This window comes from Geospiza fortis, unplaced genomic scaffold, assembly GCF_000277835.1.
Source record: "Geospiza fortis unplaced genomic scaffold, GeoFor_1.0 scaffold405, whole genome shotgun sequence".
In the NCBI taxonomy this organism is placed as follows: domain Eukaryota; kingdom Metazoa; phylum Chordata; class Aves; order Passeriformes; family Thraupidae; genus Geospiza; species Geospiza fortis.
In genome coordinates, this window is record NW_005054415.1 from 2,350,963 (window position 1) to 2,372,412 (window position 21,450).

Sequence of the window (21,450 nt, forward strand, 5' to 3'; positions counted from 1 at the left end):
TAATTAAATAACTCGGCTTTTTGAACTTGGCTAAAGCTTTAGTTAAAATCTGACAAGTAATGACAGTGTAATTGTCTTTTAATATTGGTAAGGGAATGTCTTATTTCTAAATATTGTGCAGAAGTGATCCGTTTTTTGAGTGTCTGGGTTTTACCATGCACCTTTTTTGATGCAGTACTCCATCTGCTGATAGATGGGCAAATCACAGCAACCTGCAAAGCTGTCATGCTGTTGCATGCTACATAGAATTTAGCAAATACAGTGATTTCTTCAGTCCCTAGCAGACTTCTTGTTTGTTATGCCTGGTTGCATTGCTTCCCTAAAAAATCCCCCAAACTAAAGCCTTTGCAAGTATATAATGTAAAACTCTTCCCTGACTACAAAACTCTTCCCTGACTATGATCTGGATTTCTGTTATGTCATGCTTTTATGACTTGTTTTAATTCCTTGTGGTTGCTAACTTGTCCATAGCTTCTCTCTGAGATGGCTTCTGTTACTTTTCTGAATAGGCATGGTTTCAACTTCTTTTGAGAAAAAATGGCTACCAAAGTCACTGATTTCTCTTATCTTTGGTACTGTCACAGATCAGTCATGTGAAGCAGTGATGCTACCTCATGTATCAAAGTTTGAAAGTGTGGCTATCATGGTCAAGTGCTTAAGCTCCACCTGATTTACTTGCTTATAACTAGACTATCTTGTGTTCTGTTGTCACATCAGCAAAAGTAGTCAAAAATGCCATGAAATAAAACACATTAGATTTTTTTATTATATTCCTTTTACTGCTACCCCCACTTTGTTTTCAGAGTGAAATTTGCTATCTGTTCCCTTATGTTTTTGTATGAGTTCAGGTTTTTTGATGTATTCTGTGAAATAGATATTTTCCTTTTCTTCTGGTATAAGATAGACATAAAGTTTCCTTGCAGACTATGGGTAAAAGTCAAAACCTTTGTCAAAACCCAAACTCTCTTTGCAGCAGACTTGTGTTCAGGCTATTGATAGTGGTATTCTTTCCACAAGAAGTTTGGGTGGTTGGTTGGTAGAGTTATTTTGGGGGGTTTTTTGTCACTTCACAATCTCCACTTTACATAGAAGCTGTCTTCATAATAAATTTATGTTGGTCTGATTAGCTGGGAGAGGTTTCTCATGTATCTAGCCTTCAGATGTCTCAGTTTGGAAATTCATCTGTGCTATCCAGCTCTCCTGGATCCTTGAAGCAAAGCTGACATCTTCAGGTTATTTTTCCTATTTATACCTGCCAAGATTTATTTGTGTTATAAAACTGTAGCATTTTAAAAGGAGAGTTCATATTACTTGTTCATTATTTCCTCTTTTGTTTTCCTTATACTGAAAGGAAATAGGAAAAATGAAGATGGAAAGTGTTTCTTGGTTTTTGAGCCAAGAAGTTAATTTCTGTGAGGCCAGTTCTGAGTGTGCTGCAGTAATTCCAGCTGCTCTGTAAGCTTTCTCCATTTACATACTGTAAAGGGACACAGTCATTAAAACAGGAAGAGATTGTCTGGTGTATATGACTTTAAATACAGGGTGCTTTTAGTCCTGTTGAGTAGTTCTAGACTTCTCTAGCTAAGAGCATGTATACTAGTTAATGATTGTACATCCTTGGTAAAATAGCTCTCTCCTGACTTATCTTTTGTGTTGAGATAAACTAGGATGAGATATCATTATATTAGCAGTGCTATAACCCATGTCAGACCTTCTACCTGGATCCTGCTGCTTGTTTGTCATCTATTGGAAGGTGTTCCATTCTGGGAAAGTCATCATTATGTTGCATTTATTTGTAAGTAGACAACTTAATCAGTGTTAGAAGATAATGAGGTCTAATTTATATTAATGCTTTCTTTATCTTGGGACTTTCTGAGATCCCAACTTTAAGCAATAACTTGCACATGTATAATCTGGGGTCCACAGCAGCTTTGCTGTGCTGAGGTGTCATCTCCCTAAGCTTCTGTCACTTCTTTTTTATCATCCTTGTTCTCCTCACTGACACCATACCTGATCAGTGTCTCTCAGGATGAGACAGGATCCCTCTGTCCTTCTCTGTACACACCAGAAGTCTCATATACTCAAACCCTAAAGGAGGTTTGTGAATTTAAGTCTGGCTTTATTCTGACTATGGCCACACCACCCTCAGTGGCTTAGGAGTATATGCAGAATGGGTTCTCATCAGCTTGCCAAGTACTTTGGGCTTAGCAGGCTCAGCATGAACCTTTTCCATCAGAGAATATTTCAGATTTACTGGGTGTTCATTTCTGGAAGGATCCTATACTCATTTTATTCTTAGGAAAATTCATTAATGATGAATTGCAATTGAAGGTGAGCTTTAATGGGAGGGTCAGGAATTAAAAGTTGTGTCTGGTTTTTTTCCTTTTTTTTTTCTCTTTAATTAGATGTATGTACTGACAGGATAAATTAATTTTCTATGAAGGTGCTCATTTAAAGTGATTGCTTCCCTATTCTACAGAGTTACCAGTTATCTGGGGAGGTACATTATCACAGACACACATTTTCAGTCATTTCCCATTCTGTTTGATTACACTACAAATGTGGGAGGTTTTAGGCTAAAGTTAAATTTACCATGCTTTTCAATTCTCCTTAAATCCCTCACTACAAATCAATTAATTGGTGATCACACAGTGATACTGTGAATATATGGTTTCAAATGTTTCAAAACTAGGTGTGCAAACTCCTTTGAACCAAAGCTTGTTCTTTTTGTGTTTTCTTTGTATCACTGTATTCATTCTCTTGTCTTTCCTTCTAAGAAAATTCTGTTATGTCCTACGTGTGATAAAATACAGTTTCTCAGGACCTTGCATAGTGCAACTTAAATAGAAGAAACAAAGTATCCCAGTTTCTCCTAATGAAATTAAGCCTTAACTTAAATGTGGTTTATAAACTTTCATGTTATTTTGTTTAAGTACACGGAATTATTACATACATCTCACATATTTATGATTTCTTTGCTATAAACAAATTCTAATCCTGGAGCACTAAAACCCAATTCTGGTGCAATTTGGTAGTTTTAATGAATATGACCAAGGAGAATCTAAAACTCTGCTCTGAGTGAATAAAATAAATAAAACCATTACATTTAAAACATATTTTTATAAGGGGTAAAAATTATGAAACCTGCACAGGGCATCAAGTACAAGCAAAAATAACTTACTTGATTTTCGGTGTAGCTAGTTATGAGCAAAGTATCAAATACCCTTAAAACTGTTGGGAAGGGTCAGGAAGGATGAGGAGAGTAATTAAATTTTTCCGTTTTTCTTTCCCCCCCCCACTGCTCTCCCTCTCAGGATGCTTTAACACCTGAAGACAGATGTTTCATCAGAAGCACTAATGGCTGTTGGCATGCCTTGGATAAGGTGGTGACCGCTGGATGTCATTTGTTTCTGTTCACTGTGGAGAGACAAAATTGACTCCATTTGGAGTTGAGAGCAAAAGCAGAACAGACCTCTCAAGATGACTGATCCTATGATGGATTTTTTTGATGATGCCAATCTTTTTAGTGAGACCTTAGAAGGTTTGTCAGATGATGCCTTTGTTCAACCTGGACCTGTTTCACTTGTTGATGAATTGAATTTGGGTGCAGAATTTGAACCTTTGCACATAGACTCACTGAACCATGTGCAAGATGCTCAAAATCAACAAAAGATGAGTGAGTTTGATCAGCTGAATCAGTATGATTCACTGAAGCTTCACTCAGTAAATCAGTCTTTTAATAGCTCAGCTGACAATGTCTTATCACCACACTCTCAGTTCAATTGTTCACCAGTTCATCCGCAAAACCAGTCCAATGGGATGTTTCCAGATGTGGCCGATGGTAGTCCTATGTGGGGTCATCAAACTGCCACGACTGTTTCGAATCAAAATGGGTCCCCTTTTCACCAAGGACATTCTCAGTCTATGCAGCAAAACAAAAGCTTTGTAGCACACCATGACTTTGCCTTATTTCAGGCTAATGAACCACAGCATCAGTGTGCCTCGCTACGGCCGCAGCAGAGCAGGAACAGCACGGGGCAGGATGCTCTGAGTCAGCCAAAAGACTTCATGGAAGTTAACGTGTCTACTTCCCTCAGAGTCAGTGTTAACCACCCACCTTCAGTTTCTAATCCATCGACTTCACAGCAGCCTCTGTCTGTTCAACAGTTTTCTCAAACTGCAAGTGCTTCGATACATTTTTGTGGGAATCAAGAAGGAAATTTTGATGGACAGTCCCCAACTATTACTCCATGTTCTGTCAGTAATAGTCAACAATTTTCATCTCCGTATTCCTACTCTAATAATCACATTTCTCCTACCAGCCTTCTTCAGCCTACAACAGCTCTTTCTACTAGCCAGCAGACACACTCTATCTCTGACTTCACTGGAAGTGATGCCTTTACATCTCAAACAGGGACCAAGCAAGAAACAACCGAGCACATGTTGAATCCTAACACAACTTTGAATTCAAGTACTTTTCAAATGTTGCATTCTGCGCATCCTCAGGGCAACTTTAGTAGTTCGAAACTCTCTCCTGTGAATATTAATTTTCCAGCTTCTACTGGTTCTGCTTCTCAGATAAGCCATTTCACCGACCCTATTGAAAGCAACGGTTTTACATCTTTAGATGACAATTTACTTCATCAAGTGGAGACTCACAGTGAACCATTCACAGGACTTGACCCGGATGACCTCTTACAGGAAGATCTTCTGCCACAGTTTGATGACTCTGCCTTTGTTCAGGATAGCACAAGCCATGTTTTAGAGCATGACCTGGAACACCACATAACCCCACAGCAAGTGACACCGTCATCCGAACTCGTTCGGGCACCGTCTCAAACTCAGATCCATCCTTGGCATTCTTCAGTTTCTAATCAGCACCTGCAGGGCAGAAGTCGTGCAACCTTACAAGGACAGGTATGTAGAGATTTGGGGAGTGGGGGTTTGAACCGTCTGATTTGGTTGATGGGGTGAAATGAATAATAGTGACTGGTGCTTGACTCAAAGCATGATAACTGAAGTCTCTGAGCTGTTATTTGGCCCTGAAGAAGTCTTGTTAAGGAGGGAAAAAACCTAACCACTTGATACGGACATTGCTTTCTCCTGTTGTTTTCCTATCACTGCAGAAAACACTACATGATCTTATTCAGATAAAATGGAGTTGTTCCTTCTGCTGCTTGTACTTCTGAAGTACAACAGAGAAAATTTATTGGTTTATGATTTTGATGCAAATATAATGACTTTTTGTCTTGAAAATTACTTAGAGAAACATGTTTTTAAGACCCTTGGTAAGGTTTGTATGGCTGATTTCCTGCAAGACTTGTGGTTATGCTGTTGCTCTGTCCTTTGCTTTGTGTCTTTGCACTCATGCTCATTGCCTAAAATTATACACTTATTATTCTTGATTTTCATGTGTTCAATAATAATAGAAAACATATAAAAAGCTGTGTGTATGTTGGATTTTGTTACTTTTGGCTATACCAAAAAAATCAGCAGTTGTTTTAGTATAATGTGCCCATCTACTGCAAGTATTTGAGTCCTCCACGAGGAGGACAAGATGACATAAAAACTGTTTGCTATTTTTCAGTCTGTGCATTTCAAAACAGATGCAACTCTGACGATCAAACATAATTTACAGCAGGCAGCTTTAAAAAGGTTTAAGTAACTGTTACTTCTGTATTCTTGCTGCCAATATTCTCTCTACCTGAGAAACCAGAATGTTGTCTTTCTGGAAAAAAAAATGGGGAAGGCAAGAACCTTAACTACTGACTTTTGATTCTTTTCGTTTGTAGGACACAGGCCAGTGAAGGAGACAATGTAACATTTTTCTTTTCCCCCCTGTTAATTTTAGATCATTAGCGTAGAGATAAGGGCTTAACATGCCTAATCTTTGGTCTTGGTTCAGTAGATTGCTTCTCCATTACAACTTCTGCTTATGTTTATGGAGCGTGTAATTGTCAATTCCTACCAGTGAAACTTTTTCTGTAAACTGTGGGGTGATGTTAATGGAACATGGATATCCAGCAGTGCGGTTCAGATGAGCTTGATTAACTGAATGATGCAGTAGATGCAATCTGTTGGTTTTGATAAACATTGCCTTTCTCCTTCCCTGCCTAAAAAACCGAAAGAGGGTGCACCCAAGTAGCCTTTCTTGTCAGAGATCTCGGTAAGGTGAAGACCCAGGCTCCAGCAGCTCGCAGGGGAAGGTGATGAAGGTGATCCTGTTGGTGAGTGTGTGTGTGTGTGTGCGTGTGCGCAGCCCTGCCGTGGGAGCAGCGCCCCATTCCCTGCCAGGCAGCAGCTCAGGGGCTGGGAACAGGGGTGTGCAGGCTTTTGGGCTCCCTGAGCATACTTGGGGTGAAGGGTGAAGAGGAAATGGATTCCAGGAAAAGTGGGGGTGGTGAGAAACCCAGGGCTTAGTATCATTTTTGAGGAGCGTGTGGGATATAAGCCAGGCAATGAAAAGCAGGTCTAATAAAACTTTCTGGTGCTGTGACTTTTGTATTTGTCAGAACCTTTTTGGACTTGCTTCGATCTTACTGACATCAGTTTAGCATTTTGTATCAAGAAATAGAGGGAAAGTTGTGAGATCTGTGGAGAGCCTTTAAAGTTTAGGGGTTTGGTTTTGTTTTTATCATGGTGTGAGAACAAAACAACTTTGCAGTATTTGAAATTTTAATGTTTTTCTTCTTTGAAATAAAACAGCCGGAAGCCAGATAGTTATAAAACTGCTTGGTTTGGTTTTTATTATTTTGGGGTATGCAATAAATTGTATAAACTGGATTCTGACCTTGAGTTTATCTGGTCGGACAGATGTTTAATGTTTCCTTCAGAAACTGGTTGTGAACTGGTAGCTGTCAAACTGTTGAGGAATGCACAGAGGCAAACCATGTAGAAGCCTCTTTAAATCAGTGGAGTATGTAGTATGAATAGTAATGGAAAAGTATGGCAATTACTGAAGTGTTTCAGATCTGTCCTTTGACTACAATTCTAAGAAGGGCTTTAGTTGTAATTCTCACGTCTATTCTTTGATCTCTTTTTAGAATTTCAAGTTCAAGATGAGTTCCTTCTGTTAGAGCTTTTTACAAATGTGTGCAGTTTAACCAGGGAGGAAAAAGATGGGGTGAAGGGGGAAGGAATTTTCATCTTAAAACTGGTTGACTTCAGGTAGGAGTCTGTTGGGAAGGGATTTCAACAAGTTTCACATGTAGTAGTTAAGGTGAACCTTAAATTTTTTAACAAGACAGTGTTTCACACTGGCTCTAGTACATATTGAAGAAACAATTAATAGTGAATTTAGTTGGGTTTTTTTTTTTGACAGTTTCAGTTTGAAAATGGTTGGTGTTTTCTCAGAAAGAATAACTTTATTTTATGAAATATAATGAAGTTATTATATTAATGAACTGTAGGTATTGGAACTGACCCAATATTAGACAACCAAAGATCTTTAACCATATTTAGACTGAGGTTATTTAAATTAAGGAAGACCATTAAATACTTGTTTCAGTATTTGAGAGCAAGCATACTCATAACATTTTTACTTGTATGGTTATTCTTTTGATGGAAATTAATTTAAAAATTAATACAATCTGTTCGGTGTAATAATGCTGCAGAATTAAAAAGACTGTCTTATAGTGCTAATATGCTTTCTGCTGTAATTAGATCAGAATTGTAAATAAATTGCACCCTTAATTTTACATCATGCATTTTTCATCAGAGTTAGTTTGAGAACAGAAAGTAAAGTGAAATGCTGAAGACTCCTGTAGTCTTAACTTTGACTAATACAAGACTTCTGTTCTTTTAACTTCACTTAAAACTGCTTTGAGTTTGCTAAGGCTAAATAATCTATTTGCTTCTCAGAAGGATAAAAAAGGCTTCAACATTGTTTTACATCTTTAGAAGAAAAAGGAAGTTGAAAAGATAAGTATAAACTGTTGGAAAAATAATGTGAAGTATAAACTCTTGGAAAGATAAGTATAAACTGTCCTTAGAGAAGATTACAGCTGTCTCACTGTGTATGTTATGTATTCTGGCTGCACACATGAAAGCAGAGGAATTGAGATTAAAAATAACATGAAAATAAAAAATACACTGATGAAAAATAACATTTCATTAATAATATGAAGTGCTATAGGATTAGGTGGTAGTCTTAGTTCTTAAATTACGTAATTAATTTTTTTTCCTTTTTGTGACTAAAAGTTTGGCAGCTAACTTGACAATTCAGTGTATTCATGAATTTGTGTAAAAACTGACTTGAAACATGCAAGTGCTTTTATGCCTGCAAGCCTGAGCTGTCCTACCACTTCTTTTATAGAAATAGATGACACTAATGTTTTTGAAAGGATTTGTCTTGCCCTTGTTGAAAGTTTGGCAAAGTCTGAACCTCATAGATGATTGCTTGGGTGGTGCTGTACCCCAGGATATCTGTATATATCAGAGTGGCATAACCTCATATATGAGCTTATCATCAGAGAGGGAATTAACTCTCACCAGATCCACATCCAGATTTATGTGCTGCTGAGATGTCCTGAATTGTCACAGGCTGTTCATGTCTGACTGTGCTATCACATGGCACTTTTATAGCAACTCTAAATTCATTGTAGACATGTATCCCTTGGATTACTCCACTTGTAAAACTCTTATCCTGCTATTGGTTGCTGTTCTACTTGTATATACAATCATGGACTGTGAAGCTTTTATGAGAGATACACAGAGTAAGCAGTGATGTGCTTTCTTGGCTAACTGTGAGATCTAAGTCCAGACAGCTGCTTGATATATAAGCAGTTATGGAAATGTATCAAAATAAATCATACAGGATTTGTGTGTATATATATCTACTATATTTATAGATAGAATATAGTATTAGAGTGTTTTTCTCATATTCTGTATGGTTCAATTTTAAGTAAGCCTGTAACAAGGAATATATTAAATTAAGGAACTGATCATACTACACAGAACTTCTTTGTAGAAGAGACTGGCTATTTTGCATAGTAAGTTTATAGGTTATGGCTCCTAAGAGTTGGTACAATACAAGATTTTTAAATTATGGTGCTACTATGTGCATGTGGCTTGGGAAGCAGTGAAATATTCAGTGAGACTGAGCATAACAAAATACACATCTGAAAATCTGTTCTAGTTTGCATCATTTCACATCTTTGTATCTAGTCAAAAGTTGGACTTGATGATTTTGGGAGTCTTTTCCAACCTTAATGATTCTGTGATTGGAAATCTAGATGTCTGTTCCAGTAAGCATTTGGGTTCATTACAAATCATATCTTGTAATTTTAAAAAAACCTTCATAACCCTAACATGGATTATTCTTCTTAAAGTGTTGAATAGTAGTGGTATAACTCCCACTAAGCATATCTAATGTTCCTATATTTTTCCTTTAATTAGGGTCAATTTTATGGGTGACAGCATATTAACAAATGTAAATCTTTGCCTGAAGTTTCTTTTTAAGCATTTCTACAAGTTGTGTGCACTGGATTTAATTTTCTGTGCCTCAAGAACATTTTTTACCTTCCTCATAGGAATGTAAATCCTGTACCACAGTGAGGCAGCAGAATTCCCTGCACCTAATAAATTTATCATCTATGCTGAAGTAATGAAAACAATTCCTTCACTGATCACCTTTGTGCAATATTTTGCAGGTTTTTTTGCTTAATTTCTGTGATTTGAAAAAATCCTGCACAAACAGGTGGGATTGACCATGGCAAAGCTGTGTCAAATGCCCAGAGTTAATGAGAAGAGCAGGGCAGCATCTCTGAGCCCAAGTAGTGCAGTTCTTGGAATGAAGTTCTAAATTACAGCTGTATATAATATAATGTTTTCATTATTAATCTATGGCTTTTTGCCAATGACATATTAATCATGTAAAGAGCAATGTTTTGATAGCTTTATTTATAGTTCAATTTATAGTTGCTTTTGTAGATATTATATATGTTTTATATAAACCTTTTATAAATTTTATTTTTTTAATTTGCAAATTGCTTAGGTTGGGGAAAGAAAGTACATGTTTGTGAGATAAATTTGTAACACATTTATTGATGAGTATAATTTTTATTGTCTCTATTTTCATTTCCCCTGTTTTGGCTTTCAAAATAAAACTGTAGTAAGGGAAAGACAAAAATTGTTGGGTTTTTCAGAAAACTGAAAATGTGCCAGAGTATCTGTTTTACAGTTTTAAATGCTTTATGAGTTTCTTAGTAATTTCTGTTGAGTGGAATTAATTTTTTTCCACAATTTTTTGGATCTTTTTGCTATCATGAATGCTTTTCTTAAACCTTTATTGAGAAGGTCTCTCTCAACCTTCATCACTTGTCAAATAATTAGGCTGTCCAATTCTTTGTGTATGTTTGCTCTTTAAAATTAAACACTTGCTGTTTTAATGGTTGTCATAATATAATAATATATTTTTTCCTGGGATAATTGCACACTCATTAAATAAGCACTATAATTGTCTTTGAAATGTGCCAAAAGAGAAGCATTTTTGTAAAAATTAGTTAACAGATGGCAGGCATAGGAAGAAAGCTTCTGGCTGGGTCAAATTGCAGGAGTAAAATAGCAAGGTGAGACTAGTTGATAAAAATAAGTTGAATTGATATTATTTTTTTAATGATAATGCAGGGTAAGTGTGGTTGAATAATCTAAATAACTATTTAGAAATAGGTGTCTTTTTAACATTGAAAAACTACCAAGCAATTAATTAATGTGAGAGTACAGATATAATTGTGCAATCTTAGCATCTGGAAGAAGTGGTACCTAATTACATAGAAAACAAAATCCATGTTAAATTATCTTTTAAAGACAGCAACCCATTCTATAGGCTATTAAAGCTATAGTTCAATATATGCCTAAACTCTAATAAATTATCAGGAAAGTTTTTTTAAAAAAAAGCTCTTATTCTTTCATTTTGTCTTGTGTTAATGCAACATTTGGGCTATGAACTGCACTGGGAAACTTCTTCAGGTACAGAGAAACTTTGCCCTTTTTTTGTCAAGAGTGTTTTTCCAGAATCCAAGTTCTGGTTCAGTTCTCAGTTGCACAGGATCAGGTTCCCTAGCACAGTGCAGGGCAGTTGGTCAATGCACACAAACACCTGAAGGTGTCATGAGCACGGGGCCAGGCTCATTCCAGTGGTGCCCAGTGACAGGACAAGGGGCACAAACTGAAACTCAGGAGCTTCCATCTAAGGATGAAGAACAGCTGCTTTACTGGGAGGGTGACAGCTCTGGAACAGGCTGCCCTGAGAACTTCTGGAGGCTCCTACTCAAGAACTGTCTGGACACCACCCTTTGCAGCCTGTCCTAGGGGGTTGGAACTACATGATCCCCAGAGCTCCCTTCCAACCTCAGCCATTCTGTGATTCTGTGACAGAGGAAGGAGTGGAGGCATTATTTTCTCCAGTACAGGCAAAATAATTGTGTGTGGGCCTCCAGCACTAAATGCAAAGACAGTGCAAGTGGACTCACTGTGGCACTGTCCATTGGCTCCAGTAGCCACTAACCTGCTTTAACTAACACTGTTATCTAGACTCTGCATTTTTGAGTGGCTAAGAACATACCATTGCCGGTAAAACTTCCAGAGCAGCATTTTATCTTGAGACATTTTATAGAAAATCAACACTTCATGAAGTGTTAGTGAAGTGTTATTACTGAAAGAGCAGCAGAACTTGTAAAGATGTTAACCAGTAGTGTGGTTTTGAAGCCAGACAATCTGATACATTTGGAATTCATGTGGCTTTTCTTCAGATGCCTGTGTGTTTTGTGCACTCAGGTTTTGCAATTTCTTTTAGCTGTTATGTTACTTCTAAATATATAGACAGATCAGAATAATTTTCAACACTTTGTTTCCCAAACAGCCTCCCACATCTGGAGAGGTATTGTTTTCTTTGTTTATTATCAGGTTTTAAAAAAATTGCTCAATTTCCTGGTTACACAGATTTCTAAGAGAGTGTTTATCATCAGGTGCTGAGTGGATTGAATTTGGGAACTCTTAAGGCTAATAAATATAAATTAGTGGGATTCTTAGGATGATGAGACCGAGAATTCTAATGCTGATTTCAGTAAGCATGATAAATGAAGCTAGGAATGTAGCTTTAGGCTAGAAAAGATGACAAGTCTTACACTTTTGAAAGCTGTGTAATTTGTAGCAGAGATTGATTTTTCTTTCATAAATGGCAGGTTTTCTTTTGTGTGGACTATTTGGCTTGTATTTGTACTTGAGTTTTTTGTTCCCTTGATATCTTACTGTGAAGGGCAAGCATTTTAATTTATATCTCCTGAAACTGTTCCCATCTTTTACATACTGCCTGCTCAGGAGTTAGCCTGTATTTGAAAATAATTTCAATGTTAGTAGCATATCATGTATGTGTACATAATGCTGTTGAGCAGCATATTGAATTGCAAACCAGAATTAATTTCATAGCCTCTTTTAAGAGATACTCATGACCTCACAATTTAGTTATAGTTGATATCTTGGAAAGAAAAGAGAAGCTAGCCTAAGTGTTAAAGAAGCCATTGCAAATATTGTGGTTCTGAGATTTTTTTGTATTTTCTCAGAGTTTGAAACATCGTTTCAAAACAATAGTCCTACTGATAGGTTTTTAAAATAATCTTAAGTAATCTTAAAAGGAATTGTTTCACTGTACCTTATTTTTATAATGAGCACCACAATACAGAGATTTCTTTAATCATATTTTAAGCAAACTCACAAGAAAAGCATAACTCTTGTGCTTTTTGAGACTTGCAACATACTATGGCTTCCAGTACCTGTTTGTATTCCTCAGAAGGATAAGAAGACGCAGTGCACATGCATTGTTTTTTAAGTCATTGCAGCAGTTGTCCATTAGGTCTAGGTATGGCTCAGCCTGATGTGTAAGCTTTGTTGTAGCAGGAACTTTGGTCCTTGAAACTCTTAAAAGCAGAAACCAGCTGTTAGAGAACCCAAGCCATCACAGGGAAGGCAGGTAAATTATTTAAGGAACATCTGAGTGACAAAACCAGACATGTGTCTTACTGTCTCTGAGTTCAGTAAGAACAATTTTTAAACTAGATTAGGCAAATTTATTTTGATGTGTCTGTATTGTAGCTCCTATTTATATCATCCTTTGGAGGATTCCTTGACATGCAATCCTGTAGTGTTTGAAATCTGATCAACTCCAGCACCACACAGGAGATGTGTTTTCTGGTGCCTGCCCAGTGTGCTTGCTGACTTCATGTGGTTTAATTGCAATGGTGTTCAGGCTTGGAGTGATTTTAGATTTCAGAAATGGTGACCCAGCCTTGCTTGCTGGGGACAAAGGTACAGAGGGGCTCCTGCTCATGATGGTGCTTGGGGATGCCCTTGGCAGCACACTGGTCTCTAACCAGGCTGTCACTCTGCTCTGTGCTGGTGACAGCTTCTGCTGACTTCAGCTCTGTTGAAGATAAGAATTTCTCTTTTCTTGGCCTTTATAGTGGGGCTAGTCCTGGCACTTCTGCTAGTAGCCAGACTCAGTTGAGGTTAGAAACATAACCATAGCAGTAATTTTTTGAAACCTGTCTTGCAACTTTTTTTTTGATGCTTACTTCTTTTTGATGCTTACCAAAAGTTATTTTGTGGTTATTACTGTGAAGCTCTTGGATGCTATTCTTTCTCTAGAAATCTTATAGAAATTTATTTTGGGGAAAAAACAGTTTGGTTTGTTTGCTTTTGGGTTTCATTTGCCTGAAATCAAACTGTTGTTCTCCAGTAGTATCCTCTGACTTGGAACTTTTTATTTTTGAACCGTCACCCTTTTTGATAAATTCCTTTTCTTTAGGCATCTTGTTTTACTCCTTAACTAGGGGGAAGGATTTTGTTAATGAATATTTAATTGAGAAAACTAGATTCTAGGGGAGTAGTTTCATTAGGTTAGCATATATGCTAAAGGACTCTTTTGAACTGAAGATTCTGGCATAAAAAGCTGTTAAAATAGTTCATTGAAGCTGAAACAAAAAATATGTAAGTTGTTTTGAATTGAAGTGGAAGAACTATGCCCCCTCTTTGATTTAAATGGAAATATGCTGTGCAGTCAGTACTGATATTAGTGACTCCCCAGCTGTTGATGTTAAAAATAATTTTCCCAATTTCTGTCATATATGTTTTAGTGCTAAGTGCTGTGTTTAATGTTAAGTGCTGGGTTTTTTTAATCTCACTGAAATTTTGAATGCTGAAAATATTTTGGATACTCTGTAAAGTACTGAGTACTACAAAAAAAAAAGCCATGTTCAAAGATTAGGTAAACTTTTAAACTTAACTGCTTCTAGGGAATAAAACTATTGCACAGAGAGTTGTTACATGCTAGCCTTTCTGAATATGCAATCTGTTTTGATTTAAAGCTCTTTCGTGATTGGTATTTCCCTCTTAATCAAATGATACCTATTTTTCACATCTGTCATCCTGTCAACAATACTTCATTGTTCTGCTACAAACAAGCACTGAAAATGCATACTTTAAAAACAGGAAAAAGTTAAAAAGAAGGCTGCCAATATTATCATAGGATCATTTCCTGGGGACTGACCAAGATAGTGATCCATTGCAGCATGTTTTTCCAGTAGCCTTTATACTTTGAATAAGCTGGTTCACTTACCTTCTAATTGAAGTGGTTTTTACCATTGCACTCAATGTATTATAAAATGTGAGCAGAATTTGGTAAATTGGGCTGTTGAAGCATGCTGTGGAAGAAAACCCACCTCTGTGTTTTGTCCAGTGTGTGGCTGTTTCTCTGACCTAGCCTGACTTCCCTTTCTGTAGGTATTTGCAGAAGTGAGGCAGAGACAAAAGGTGGGCAGCTTCCTGCTGCTTTGGAGAGTTCTTGCCCACCTGCCCTTCCTTTGATCCCTTCAGCGGGTTCAGTGACTCCTCCAAGTAGCACAAGAGTACCAAGAATAGACCATGGAGGGTTGTGCAGTTTACAACCCTTCACATCTGGAATGTCTTCTCTGTCTGGGCTGATAACAAACTGAGAAGAGAGTGGAACAACTGGGGGATAGTGGAAGGAAATACTGACAGCAGTAAACTTTCTAGGGATGAAAGTGGGTTTTGTTTCAATCAGAAAAATGTGTTCTTACAAGTCCACTTCCATGAGAGATGTAGAGGGAACACTGGAACTGAAATTTTAACAAGAACCAAGGACCATTAAAGTCCTGTTGCTTTTTCTTGCTCCAGAGATGGAGGCTGTGCTGGTCTTTAGTGTGATTGGCGTGCTTGTGATATATTGGCTTGTTTGTGATATATTGTGAAGCTGTGTTGGATGTTAGGACTAATGGGAAAGCTCTTCATGTGATGTTCTTTCTGAAGGTAGTTTTGGGTGGGTTTTTGTCTTGTCTTCTTCTCTGTTTGGTAAGAAAAAACCCATGAGAAAATAACTCTCTCAGTGGCATACAAAAGTGGTGGTCATATAGAACATGGGTGGGTAAGTGGCAACTTTTAAAAATCCAGTTGAATTTTGAGTTTGTTGCAATTTTGTTTTCTGTTCTGAAGACTTCTGCAGTCAATTCTTCATTATTTTACCTTTAAATCATCATTTAAAGGGATTTTGTCATCTTAAATTAGAGCAGTTTCAGCTAACGTTATGTTTTTCAGGAGTTTAAAAGGCCATTAAAAAAAAGCTGGGGATAGAAGCTATCTGGCTTTACATGTTAAATAATCTTTTCCAATTGTAAAATCAGGCATATGTATGTGCATGTGTTCCAGAAGAAGCAAATTCTTATCTGTACTGTCCAAGAAGGTGTTGGATGATGTTAGATTTCAGTGGATCAAAGATATTTTAGAGCTTTACTAGGGATTTTGAACCCTAATGGCTACTTTTTTTAAAACAGAAATATCTCTTTGATTTTTCTTGTCTGTAACTATTTATTTAAGTATTTTACAGATTTATTTCCAGATGCCCACATAAGACTTGTTTCAAACAGTGAACTGAAACCTGAATTGCCTTTTTATAGAGTAGAAGTTTAGTCATCTTTGTTGCTTAAGGAGTCAAGTAATTGCAAAATTTGTATGGTTAGGATTGGGCAAGAATGCAAGAAAGAATAAGGTTTTTGCTAGACTATTTTGGCCCTTAGTTTAAAGAAGAAAATATTAAAATAGAGGTAGAGGTATGGCATGACTGTGAATTTGATCTGAGCTTAGTAACTCACTGGTGGTGCATCTACCAGGTGTCTTGGATTTGATAATAACATTTTTTTCAGAGACAGGAGCTCATGGTTTTCTCCTGGTAATTATAGTGATACTGCCATAGTGCACCACAAGTGTGCCCTTAGGGATCAGCCTTACCTGCAGGCTTAGCCTTACATGTTCTGGCTCTGCCTGTGAAAGAGAACACTGACAAGTTTTGCTGAGGCAGTAGCTTGTGTTGGCATTGTCTGCCATTTTCCAAATAGCTCTTACATTACAGATTGGAACCGAAGAAAAGTGGGTACCTGATGGGCACAGAACACCAAGCCACTGAAAACTGAAACACATTAAATGCAGCAGCCTGGCAGAGCAAGCGGGATGAAGTTCTCAATTTCTTTCATTTCCTGGCAATTTAGCATGCTCCAGTACATAGTGCCTCCTTTAAGAGTTCCCGTGCAAATTACACACAGTTTTCATACCACTACTAAATATTCAGCAAAATATTCTAACTATATTTGGCACTGAGCCCCAAAATACTTTCTTCAAACAATCTCTTCCAAATGGAAGCAAAATGTGTGCTGCAGACTCATCCTGTAACTTCCAATGCTGCCTCTGCTGCAGGCCCAGCTTAGCAGCTGCTTCCATGGACATAGCTTGATCTTCCCCCCATGAATGATAAGGCAGGTCACTGGTTAAGAAGCTGCTACTAATGCCAGCTATGGTATCTTCACTATATTGGTGGCAAAACATGATTAGTGATACTATTACTGGGTTCTGCAGCACTGAGATGTGAAACAACACATTATGCAGAGAGAGTGTGACGTGCCAACAGGTGCATGTTTCATCTTAGAAACATGACTAGTTTAAGGTTGCTGACCCTTCCATTAGCGTTTTCATTTCCACAGAAATTTAAAACGTGGTTGTAAGCATGATGCTAAGTGCCTTGTGAGGCATAAACCACATTCACACCCCAAATCACAGATGTATGTTCTGAAGTGACTGTTACACAGATAAAAACTGTTGTCTGGCCACAGTGCTGTAATTGTCAGCCATTCATTTACCAACATTATAGATAACAAGTATGGAAGATGAAAAACACTCTCCCTGGTGTCTTTTTGTTTTGTTGTTTTTTTTTAATCTATCTGTACATGTCTATTTTATATTGGGGTAGGTTTCATAAATCTATGTCTTGAAATTCTGTTTCTATTAAACGCAGATGGTGTGGGGCAACTGTTGAACAAGAAAATAAATAGCAGTTCAGAAGGAACTCTGGAGGGAGTTGTCTCTGGAGAAAAGAAACCCTCCTGCATATTTAGGTGATTTTCCCATTAGTTGTGCAGAAGTAGCCTGATTAACTGAAAATCTCATTTCAGTTTACTGTCTAAAGAAAACTACATCTTTTGCTGGGATTGCCATTCAGCAAAGGCAATGTTTTTCTGCATACATGTGGGGTGATAAATATGGATATTGTAGGTAATCTTCTACAGATGGACTCTGTCAAGGCTGTGAGTTTTTGGGGTTTTTTTTAATAGATAACCTTTTTAATTATAAATCGACCATTAAAAGTCACGAGAGGACTTATTTCTGCAGACTATTCTAGAGGAAAGAAGTTCAGAGTGCTAGTATGGAATTCAGAAGTCACTGAGTTGAGTTCATGCTTTGGGGGTTTTTAAAAGTTGCATTCCTAAATACAATTTTATAATTCAAATGATGAATGAATATACCTTTAAGATTTTTCACTGCAATGAGTTAAAAGCAACTGCAGTTTTCATGTGATTATAATGTGAAAAATGAGAAGCTAACTTGGACAAAGTCTCCAAACTATTGATTATTTTAAGTCATGAAATTTATTTATCTGTACTCTGGTTCTGATATTCATCCTGTTTGTTGACTCGACATGCACAGAGATGCCTTGTTTAGTAATAAATGTGAACAAAGGTGATGTAGTAATGCATGAAGATCAAGTTTCCAGGTGGCTAATTTTAGCTGCTTTTAGTGCAGTTGATGTCAAGGTCATCTTGATTTCCTGAGGACCTGATGGACTGTCAGGAACTTGTTAGGCTTTCAAGGCAGACAGTACTTGGTGTGAGCATCGTCCTGCAGGTGTGTACTGCTACCAGCAGGAGTGAAAGAGCCACTCAAGGCATGTAAACCTTAGCTTTCTGTTGTTACACTCCTTAGGGTCACAATTTAGCTCTTAATGCTCTTAGCTTATGATTTAGCTGTTAGGTAGCTAATCTAAGTGGTCGGTAGATCCACAAGTGAAAAACATTATTTCAATGAAGTGCCTTGTATAATTCAATCACAAATGTGTGACTTGTTAAAATTTCAGAGAAAAGCATGTCAGCTCCTAGAATATATCAAGAACGGGCGTGACTTCAGGGAGATACTTAGTCTGAAAGGTTTGTGCACACACAGAATTGAAAATAATGCTACTGTATTGTGAATGGCCATACCTACTGCAGGAAAGGTGTTCTTACAGTGGAAGCCATGTTTTACTATTGGAACAGATAAGGCAGGATTTGGGAGGGTTTTCTAGGACGTAGAAGTAGTTTTGGCGTTAAACTCGCTTTCTCCTTGGGGCTACCTCTGTAGTGATATGCAGAGGATGTGAAGGAAGGACTTGTTGTGGAAAATGCGTTTAGGCTTTAGAGGAGAAAAACCTGATGTCTGTAAGTTTTGAGGATGGTGGTTTGTCCTTGCTGGGGGAAGGACTGTTATGCCAGTGAAGGTCTTCAAATGCATGTCCTAAGCAACCACAACAAAGTGGTTGGAGGAAATGCCTTTCTTCAAAAAGCCTACTCAGCAGAGTACTGTTGGCTATTGGAAAGATGCTGTCATGATTCTGCTTCTCGATATTCCTTGGTAACTTCACTGCTTTTACATTGTTTAACTAAGAAATCATTCAGATATGTGTAGGGTATACCTTCTACTCCTGTGAGACAGCATGTCAAATTCCCTTGAATAGTGCCAAAAAGATGCTCCCCTGGCTGGGGATCAGGGCATGTGTGGGGAATTCTACAGCTGCTGTCTGATCTGTTCCCTGAGTGTTTTTTGGGGCCAGCTCTGTGGTGTGAGCACCACCAGGGCCCATACCTGCTGCTGTTGCTGATGGCTTTTGCAGGCAGCAGCTTTGGTGTGAATTTGAGGTGATTCCTGCCAATTTCCCTGCTGCCCAGAGGATTGTGTGGAGCAGCAGGGAACTGACAGGAGGCTTGTTTCCTGCACTCGGCTGCTGCTTGGCAAAGCCATTAGCAGCAGCAGATACCCTGGAGCTCCCTCTGTGCAGACTCAAAGGACAACATTGCATTGCTTTGCATTCGCTCATGTTTGGATGATTATCTTCGCAATCGTGAAAAGTACAAACCTATTTTTCCAAATAAAATCTTCAGGTTTTAAACCCCGGTGGCCTCAGGGTTTTCCTTTCCACCGTCACCTATATGTTTGTCAGTTAAAAATTTCTTTCTTATCCTAGATGGAATAGGTTTGTAAGCCACTGGTGAGGATATATTCCTATAGGATGTTTTATCTGCGTTCCGTCTCACTGAGGGGGAGGGGTGTTTTCAGCTTGCAAAAGGCTTTGCCCTTTTTTTTGGTAGATGCTCGAGAACCTTTGAAATGGTTTTCATGTGCATGATGATTTACAACTGTTCAATCATTTTATAGTTGTGCCTGTTTTCAAATAATGAAATTATTAGCAGAATAAAAGAGCTGCTGGATTAAATGGCTTTTGTTGCTAAGTACACACAGATCCTGCCCTCTGTAGTGCAAGCATGGTTCACATTCTAATATCAAAACACTTGTGTTGCTTTCCAGTTTTGGTTTTTGTGACAATGGTGACTTTCTTGATGAAGGTTTCATTACAGATTTATTTGGCTTAGAATGGCTGGCTGGTGCCTTCCTACATCTTCATGAATGTCATTTCCATGTGGTTAGAAATGTCATAGCAAAATCAAAAAACCCCCATGGTCTGGGATTTCTAACAAATAGCTTAATGTTTGTGCAGTGCAGGAGACAGAACTCGGAAGGGATAGTACAGAGCAAGACGCAGAGGAATTATAACATAGAGGAGCCTCGGCCAGCATACTCACAGTTCTACAGTAAGAGTGTAGTAAATGGTGTTGAGGAATAAATTGGGAAGCAGCTTTGATCTCTGAGAAAATGCAGCAAAGAAACTTTGTTTTAAAAGGATAAAATATCTAGAAAGAGACTGTAAAAGGATTCACAAAAAAGCCACCATTTCTGGATTACCTACTTAATTATTAAGCATTTTTTGTTTGTTTTTTTCTGGCCCAGGAATGTTCAAGAACTGACCAATGTAACACTACTGGCTTTAGTAGCATTTGGCTTTTAGAGCTAAAATTATACCCAGGATACATTAGGAATATTTTTTTTTGTTTAGCTGATCTCAAAATGTGAAATAGTTGATTAGTTACCATTTTTACCAAGATATGAAATAATCACCCTAAATGATAAATCCCTGTAATTTACTGTAGTTACTGTAAGCATAATGTAGAAACATCTTGGCTAGAGTTTTCAAAAGTAAAATTAAAATGTGATAATTGTCCTTGTGATGCTGCTTCATATTTACAGAAATATCCTTGAATTTAAGTGGTATTGTTAAAAAAATAATCAATTTAAATTATTGGTGCCACTAGTGTTTCTACTGGACAAGGCACTTTAATTTTGAAATTAATCTTAAATAGAAGTGAAATTACCTTTTAGAATAATGACTGATCTTAATCTCAAAATCTTTGCCATATTTTAAATTTTCTATGGAAAAACATATATCTTGCAAAATGAGGGTATATGTATATATGGAGAAAAACAGAAATCAAGTCCCGATCTTTCATCATTCTTCTTGAGTGGCTTTTGAGAATCAAGGGTATTGCTAGGATGGAGCTATGCTGTCAAAAGCTTCTTGTTTTTTTTAATAACCTTGCAAAAACCCCAATCTTCTTTTTGGTTTTATTTGATATGTTGACAACACCTTTTAAAACTTGTCTGATTTTTTTAAAAATATCACTTTAACCCAACCTGGGAATGAAGAGGCGCTTACCAGAGAGCCGTGTCCCGAGGAGGTCTCCACCGCAGGGTCCCGCAGGTCTGGGCAGAGGCAGAGGGATAAAACCGAGCAGTTCTTCCATTTTCTGTAGGAAGCAGGGAAGCCTGTCAGCAAATGATTTATAGTCACTCTTACCATCGTATAGTAATGAAGTAAATGCAAGAAAAATAATTTTAAAAAAATCAAGAAGTATATTGTAGAGCAAAATCTGTTTCTGAGGGCAGAGGCTGGGATTCGGCCGCTGTCCC

The 21,450-nt window shown here is 37.6% G+C and overlaps 1 protein-coding gene across 1 annotated transcript in view; it reads left to right on the forward strand.

The window, feature by feature from the left end:
* Positions 1-21,450, forward strand: part of CHD9 (chromodomain helicase DNA binding protein 9) — a 78,638-nt gene that overhangs the window by 3,792 nt on the left and 53,396 nt on the right. Inside the window, 1 exon segment of the mRNA XM_014309234.2 lies at positions 3,315-4,917. Coding sequence (XP_014164709.2) covers positions 3,481-4,917 — 1,437 coding nt within the window. The 5' untranslated portion in view covers positions 3,315-3,480.